General features: G+C 43.2%; 1 protein-coding gene across 1 annotated transcript; it reads right to left on the minus strand.

Moving 5' to 3' along the window:
* Positions 1 to 5,297: 5,297 nt before the first annotated feature.
* Positions 5,298 to 7,808, minus strand: gadd45aa (growth arrest and DNA-damage-inducible, alpha, a). The gene is made up of 4 exons (XM_054767054.1): positions 7,555 to 7,808; positions 7,113 to 7,214; positions 6,370 to 6,592; positions 5,298 to 6,114 (listed from the first exon to the last, which is right to left on the minus strand). The coding sequence occupies exons 1-4, from the start codon at positions 7,602 to 7,604 to the stop codon at positions 6,001 to 6,003; spliced, it is 489 nt and encodes a 162-aa protein (XP_054623029.1). The 5' UTR covers positions 7,605 to 7,808; the 3' UTR covers positions 5,298 to 6,000.
* Between the last annotated feature and the right edge of the window lie 372 nt (positions 7,809 to 8,180).

The raw sequence follows: 8,180 nt of genomic DNA on the forward strand, positions 1-8,180 counted from the left end.
TTACAACGTGTGCTGATTTCTTAAGTTCTCCGGCACAGTCGGGCTTATGCAACACATTGTCAATTCACGCAACGGAATACTTCAGTGTTTTCGAATGGGACCGATAAAGGCTACACACGACCTCTGCCTCACGGGTTTTCTGTGAGTGACTGGGCTGGACTGGAAGCCCGCCTCAAGTGGGATGACCTCGGCTGCCCCAGTTTGAAAGGAGCCGTTTCCATTTGTCGTCACACGGTCCCACGTCACCCGGCATTGAGTCACATGCCACACAACCTTTCACACAGTGCCAGCTGAACTCACGAGCGTGGAGGGCGGGGCAGTACTTGGAATCTACTACTGGGTGTTTGCTGTTTTAACTTATTTTTAAACCTCGTCTCAGAGCTTCTTTTTTTTTTCAACTTTACTCCTCAATTCTCTTTCTTGTGCCGCACCACGGATGAACGTGTTCAATGTGTGCGTGGCTGTGGTGTCGTCGTTTGGGGGAAATTGTGTGTTCAAACTGACGTGACAACCTCACATGCCCGCCACGCTATGCGAAAGCACAGACTGATGACGTCCTTTTTCATCAGTAGCGACACAAAGGGTGTGTCACATTTGCCGCACTTCCTTTCAGGGGCGTATTTAATCATCTGGGGGCCCGAGACAAACCCAGTCATCGGGGCCCTCAACATATTTAAGCAAAGTTGACAAATCATGTCAGTGACCTTTGAAATCAAAGAGAAAAAAAATCAATAATCTGTTCTTATGAGACGTTTGGGGGCCCCTGGAAATCTTGGGGCCCTAGGCCTGTGTGTGCCTAATGGTAAGTCCGCCCCTGCTTCCATATTTCTCGTGTCAAAGTCAAGGCCCGGGGGCCGGATTTGGCCCGCCATATCATTTTATGTGGCCCGCGAAAGCCTTGAAATAACGCATGCCAAAGGACACTTATTTTAATATTATTTTAAAAAATATTTGTATATATATATATAGATATAGATATAGATATATACTGTAATTTTGTTAATATTAATTTTGTCTTGACCTTATTAAGCTTTATTTTGCATTATTTTACTATTGTAAAATTATATTTCTATGATTGTATTTTTATATGTATGCTGTATGCTGTAATTATTTTTTTTACTTAATATAAATATATTTAAATAAGTAAACATTTTAATATATCAAAAATATTTGTACAATAATATTTAAAAAATGTAATATTTAAAATAGATTTTTAGAATAATAAACAATAATAAAAAAAGATAAACGTTTACCGTTACATTTGCAATAAATAATAAAATAATATATTCAAGTAAAAACAAAATTTATATTACTAACAAAAACAACTTACTTTTTTTTTTGTTCAACAAAAAGACAATCTTTCCTGCTAAATGTGTTTGTTGTCAATGTTGACAGAAAACCTATTTTTTAGTTGTCAAATCCAATTAAAAATGACTATTATTTATGAGTTATTCATAAAAAATGAATGTATTCATTAATTATCAACGAATTTCTAAAATAGAATTATAAAAAGTGGCCCTCTGAGGATAACCATAACTGCGAAAAGGAGTTTGACGCCCCTGGCTTTGGCATTTTCAGCTCTTATTGTAAGTGCGTTCACACTGAGAAGCAGTCGAACAAAGCAAAATGGTGGGTGCGCCTCTAACCCCCCTCAATCATCACCAGCTTGGCTACGTAGAGGAAGGGGACAAACCAACTCAAACGCTAAACAGGGTGTTTTTTTAACTTTGGGGGTAGAAAATTAGAAACTGTTCCTTAAAATGGCAGATTTGGACTTTACTGAAATGTAGTTTTTGCAGCGTTAGATCATGAAGAACACCTTGACTCCCCAAGGATCCTGTTTGTGGACTTCAGCTCTCATCGTCCCGGAGATCCTCCACCAGAAGCTCTGCCAGCTCACACGCTGCTGTGCCAGCCTCCACCTGTCAGTGGATCGCCAGCTTCCTGACTAACAGGAGCCAGCAGGTGAGGCTGCGGAGCATCACATCCACTGGCGCACCCCAGGGGTGTGTTCTCTCTCCGCTGCTCTTCTCCCTCTACGTAATGGCTGCACCTCAGGGGACCCTTCTGAGAAACTCCCGCAGAGATCCATCGAAAAACGCAATGAAGGTGGCTGCTGAACCTGTCACTCTCGTCTGCATGGGGAGTGCTAACTTGTACCTGTTTTGCCAGCATATGAACCCACCCTCTGATATTGCAACCCCCTGACCCACGTAACGCACACTCACGTGCATTAGTTATGTTTGTCGTCAGCTAACAATGGCCATTTGGCAAAATGTGGCTGCCAATGTTAGCGATGATCAAGTACATAGCCTGTCATAACCATCCAATGAGTACATGAGACAGCGGTGAATGAAAACCATGAACACCAATCATCTGGAATGAAAAGTTTAACTTTGAATTGTGACAATATATAGATTTATATAGATATAGATTTTAAAAAAACACACACACTTTTGGTAATGTTGATACTCCTGATAAAAACTTCAATACCAGATGAAAAATGGGGTAAGGAGGTTCTAAGCAGAGCTTCAATATGCAAAAAAGAAGAAATGGGAGTGAGACGTAAACATGATTTAGGAAGCAATTTATTGCAAACAAGCATTAAAGTGAAATAGGCTGTTCGTCAGATGATCAAAAGTTTAAGGCCATAGCTCCAAAAATACCCAAACCCCCCTAAAATAAAAATAAAATGCTCAAAAAAGGACTCAGTAATTAAATAGCTGTGCCATTGTTGTTAATCACCTCAAACATGGCTTTGGGCATGCTTGATGCCAGTGTTTCCAGGAGGCTGGTGGGAACGTTGCTCCAGGTGGTGAAGATGACTTCATGGAGGGCACCCACTGAACTAAACTTTCCTTGCCATCCATCCCCAAATGTTCTCAATTGGATTTAAATGAGGGGAACATGCAGGATGGTCCAAAAGAGTGATGTTATTACTCTGGAAGAAGTCCTTTGTCAGGCGGGCATTGTGAACTGCAGCGTTGTCCTGTTAAAAAAAGCCAGTCGTTACCACACAGACGAGGGCCTTCAGCCATGAGGGATGCCCCCTGCAACATCTCTGCATAGATAGCTGCCGTTTGACGCCCCTGCACAACCTGAAGCTCCAGTGTTCCACTGAAGGAAAAAGCACCTCAGATCATGATGGCGCCCCCTCCACAGTGCCGTGTGGAAAACATCTCAGGTGGGATCTCCTTGTCATGCCAGTAACGTTGGAAGCCAAAAATTCCAAACGGGCGATTTTGTGGCATTGAAGGAGACGAGACCTTTGAAAACGTTTGTTATTCTTTAAACCCTTTTTCTGATGGTTATTGGACTGCACTCGGCACCAGTAACAACCTTCATTTGAGCCAAGGATCGTCCCGTTTATTGACGGAAGGCCAATCGGATCCTCCGGCTCAAGGCCGGTGACATTTTTTTTAGTCTACCACTTGACCTTTTTTGCTCTCAGCATCTTTTAAGAAGTTTCAAGTGACTCTCTTATCACGTCCAGCCTCAGCAGTAACGGCGTGTCGCGAGAGGCCTCGCTTATGCAGCTCAACAGTCCGACGGCGTTCAAAGACCGAAAGCTTTTCTGCCTTTTCCATCAAGAGATCACGACAGTGTGAACACCTGACAGAAAATGACAATGAATCCACATTCTTGCCATTTTTGGCTTTTAAAGGCTGTGGTTTTGAACTTTTGATCAGCTAATGAACGGCATATTTCACTTTAACGCTTCTTTGCAATAAATTGCTTCCTGAAATATTTTTTTGTCTCATTCTCATTTCTTCTTTTTTGCATTTCAAAGCGCTACTTAGAACCTCCTTAAGATCCAACAGTGCAAAATGTAAATTCTTGCAATTTTTCAACTGGTCTTAAAATTTTAATCAGGAGCGTTTATGCTATCCGGTAGTGGAGTTCTATTTTTGTTATATTTTGGTTTAAAAAACTGGAATTTAGAGACGAAGAAGGACGGAACCTTTAATTTGATATCTTTTCAAAACCTTATGGACCGTTTATCCTTTCTCTTTGGTGCATCAGTGGACAAAAATTCCCACACTATACATCTTTAAAATGATTTGTCATTATTGATGTGCTGTTTGCAAAATACGCACACAATTTCTGCTACGCGGATGACATCGACCAGAACTTTGGAAATCCCATCTCGATCGTTAACCTTCGTGTCCTCCGCCATCACACGCGTTATTAATTAGCAAGCGCCTTGAACACGTTCTGTTTGGCTTCTAACACACACCAGCAAATGACTCCACGTGATTAAAATGTTTTTAAGTCAATTATGTATTGACATCTAAAAATCATGTGGTGTCCAATCATCATGATTGTTATCACTGACGTTTTAGTGCATGGTCGTATTTGCCACTATTTTTCAGCAACTTAACATTGCAGTTATCTTTTTACCTTACAGTTTTTTATGATGTGGCGGTGATTGAACAGTTGAAAAAATATGCACGAAGAATGTGTCCATCTGCAAAGTGGGGGACCAACAAGCTTTTCTTCCATTTTCGTTCCTGCAAGGTACAATTGTCAAGTGGCTAAATGAATTAGTCAGTTTGTTTGATCAGGAGCGTTCCCTGCTTTCTCTTTTCATCCCGCTCACCCTGTTTCTCAGCAGCCAAAGTGTTGTTTGAAGCGACAACAGGAAACGCCACCGACAGCTTATCGATTTGTTCAGCGGATGAGATCCTTACCTGTCTTGTTTTCAAGAGCAATAATGTAATAAAGCTGCCGTTTTGCAATCTCGAGTGGTTATCACATGACATCTTGTGCAACCGGAGGGCAAGTTTTCTCCCCGTGATCGTGACTCATCACGTCGAGAGGGGATTGCCCGCCTGACGCCAACCTGGTGACATCACCTGCTTGTGGCACAGCTGGAAAACGAGCAGCAGAGCGAGGGGGAGGGTCGAGCAGCTTTGGAAAGCCTTCGTTCTTCTTGCGGATGAGTCCAAGTCAGGCTTTAGGGCAAAAAGACATGACGTATCTTCCTCATGTGGTGCACTGCGGCGTGTGGAAAAGTCAGAAGTAACGTGCTACGGGGGGAAGGCAGTGCACAGCGACAAATCAAGAGAGAACGATGGAAAAGGGAGAGCGTTTGGATGAATGAGCAGGGTCCTGCTGACCCAGGCAGATGCCCGTGCAGAGAGAACGTGGAGGATTATTGTTCTCTTTAGCTCAGAGACGGCAGTGAGGCCACAGAGGCCAACGTGACCCCCGTGATCGGCACGTGACGCCTCTTTACAACCACATGTTAAAGGTCACGATGCTCGTTTTCCAACAAATGAAACAAGAAACAAGCGTTCTGGCTCGTAACCAACTTATTTTATTGACATCAGTACGTGTCTAGTCAAGTCTGCAAATGTAAAAAAATGAAACATAAATATACTTAAATATGTTGGAAAATAACTTAAAATTGTAACACAACAATTGTACTTTGCTGGCATTGGAAACATGAAGTACACACTGCATTGGATGTCTTAACAGCCCTTCCCTTTTTAAATCATAGCAACATCAATATGAACACTTGAATCTCGTAAGTGAAATAGTAAAAGGTCCAGTGTTTTAAGCAAGTGCTTTATTGCAGCAGAGATGCTGAGGCCGTGGTTCACTCCACACCTCCCGAATTCTGCTTTTGCTCCGCTTTTCCTGAACACGTCACAGTGAACAAACACGTATGATGTAATCCTTCTGCCTCTCCGCTGCGTCCGGCTTCACACCAACAGAGCAAACAGGCTCCCTTCAACCGTCCGTCCACGACATCCCGACAACACAAGTGGCCGGCCATCTCGTCTCCATTGTCACAACTGATAGACAAAACTCCAAAACAAGTGGAAATTCCCGTCCCACTTTTTTTTTTTTGCCTTTTTAATTGATCCCATCTACTCAACGGGGTATTTTGCAACCCGAGTAGCGATTTGAAGCTTGATTTGCTTCTGATAATATTGCCGATTCCTGCTGATTCTTCAGAGATTGGATTTTTTGGGGGGGGATGTGCAGAAAGGTTCATCGTTCAGGGAGGTTGATGATTGGCACCCATTGATCCAGACATCGGCTCTCGCTGCAGAAGCTGTTCACCTTGCTCAAAGCAGTGTCCTGCCATGATGACTCCTCTGGGCTCTGGAAAAGAACACAAATGAGTCATACGCCTGCCATATATACACTGCCGCAAAATGCACAAGCAGCCTCTGTGTAGTAGTGTGTGAGCGTGAGGTGTTTCCTCTACCGACATTCCTCACGAGTCATGAGCGGGAGGAGCCCCGTGCGTGTTTACAGCAGGTTTCTTCCCTTAGTTTCAGTCTGGTGAATAAGCCTTCATGTGTGTGCTATACACTGACAATAAACATCAATCCGGTGGCACAAAAATCAACTTACAGTGACAAGGACGCAGTGGAGGTCCAGGGGCTCCCCGCCATTCTGTTTTCCGCCTCCTCCACCCAGTATTTCTGCCAGGCGCCGGGTGTTGTTCACTCTCAGGATGTTGATGTCATTCTCACAGCAGAAAGCCTGAATGAGCGTGAAGTGGATCTGCAAGGCCACGTCTTCCTCATCTTCGTCATCCGTGGCCAAGATGCAGAGAACCACGTTATCGGGGTCCCTGCGGGGAGGGAGGGGAGATGACAACAGACACTTATTACACGTCTAAGCAAGCCCATTGTGCATACAACAGTACAGCAAAACATGCATAAAATGTGTTATACAGCTAGCAAACTACCAAGAGTGCATACAATAACACAACAAAACATGCATAAGGAGGGTGTTTGAAGAGTGTGTTTGAAGAAGACTTGTGTGTGTTATATCACTAACAAACTAACAAGATATTACAGTGCAAACTTTGCAAAAGATACCTCTATCTTAAGAAAGTGCATTAGATGTCTTGTGCGCGTATACACAGTATATAATACACACTTTTAAGTGTGCATTAGCTGACAAACTTTGCAAAATACAATACAATTTAGAAAGTACATGATGTGTATAATGCACATGTATATGTGTCCAGCTTTGGGATGACTTAGGTTAGGAAAGTGCACGATATGTCCTGTGTGCACCACAATTAAAAGAGTGCGCATGCATAAAAAAAGTGTGCATTTTTGCTGAATGATTGAGCTTGTACTTACTCATTGAGGGACTTGGCAGCTTCGTAGACTCCCACCGTCGTGCAGCCTCTTGCTAGTGCTCTGCTCAGAACTTCTTCTAAAGCTTTCGCCACTGAATCCATTCTGCAAAACAACACAGTTCCCCAAATAACGTTAGGAAAAACTGCAACAACAAAAAAAAGTGACACGCGCTGCAAACGCGAGCCTGTGTGCTTATTCTGCCGGCGTCGTCTCCATACAGCCGGGATCGAGGAGGGACGATGGATGAAAGGTATAACCGTCTTTTTGACCGTTACCTAAAACCTCTTTGAGGCATACAAAGCAAAATATGTCATACTTTAACTGAAAGTGGTCATGTGATTTGTTTTTCTACTTTCAAAGAGTTTGCAGCGTCACACACAAAACACGCACACACGTAGAGTGGAGGCGGCAAATATGCAGTGAAAAAAAGCGATGAAAATACCTTTCTTGAGAGTAATCCCCACTTAATTCCTCAAATGTCATGTTGTACATAAAATCCAAATCCACTTTAGAGCAAACTGCGGGTTGCTTGTCGTCGACACGCACACACCTTTCTGCAGCTATGGTGCAACTGAAGTGGAAGTCTAGCAGCTTCACATGAAGAGTGTGTGTGGGACAATGCTAGTTATGGGAGGACATTTGCATAGCTGTCACCATTGGTCCTATGCTAATTCCCCTGCCAGTGAGGTTGGACAGACACACTACAGGAGGCGGACCCGTCTCCAGCTGGACGGCTGGTGGAACTGCAGCCATTTTTGTTACTACTACGGAATAAACAAATGTTAGTATCTGCAGTGTACATGCGGTCATGTAATTGTAACATATGCACGAGTCTGTGCTGAACGCTCAACATAATTCCATTTTTCAAGATTATGACAATAAAACAGAACTTGTATGTATTTAAAACACGGTTTTACTCACTTGTTTGAGCTAAACGCACCGAGTGACGTGAACTTGACAAAGCTCACCTACAGACTTCACTACTAAAAGGCAGAGGAGAAGGTTGGGGTAACTAACTGCATAGCAACGGGACGCTTGTTGCAGAGGAAGCCCTCTGATTGGTCGGCT

The sequence above is a fragment of the Dunckerocampus dactyliophorus genome, chromosome 2 (assembly GCF_027744805.1).
Source record: "Dunckerocampus dactyliophorus isolate RoL2022-P2 chromosome 2, RoL_Ddac_1.1, whole genome shotgun sequence".
In the NCBI taxonomy this organism is placed as follows: domain Eukaryota; kingdom Metazoa; phylum Chordata; class Actinopteri; order Syngnathiformes; family Syngnathidae; genus Dunckerocampus; species Dunckerocampus dactyliophorus.

Coding starts and splice junctions, on each gene's coding strand:
- gadd45aa (XM_054767054.1), bottom strand. CDS start 7,604: ATGTACAACATGACATTTGAGGAATTAAGTGGGGATTACTCTCAAGAA. Junction 7,215..7,554: donor GGGGATTACTCTCAAGAAAG/GTATTTTCATCG, acceptor GTTGTTTTGCAG/AATGGATTCAGTGGCGAAAG. Junction 6,593..7,112: donor GCTGCCAAGTCCCTCAATGA/GTAAGTACAAGC, acceptor CCCTCCCCGCAG/GGACCCCGATAACGTGGTTC.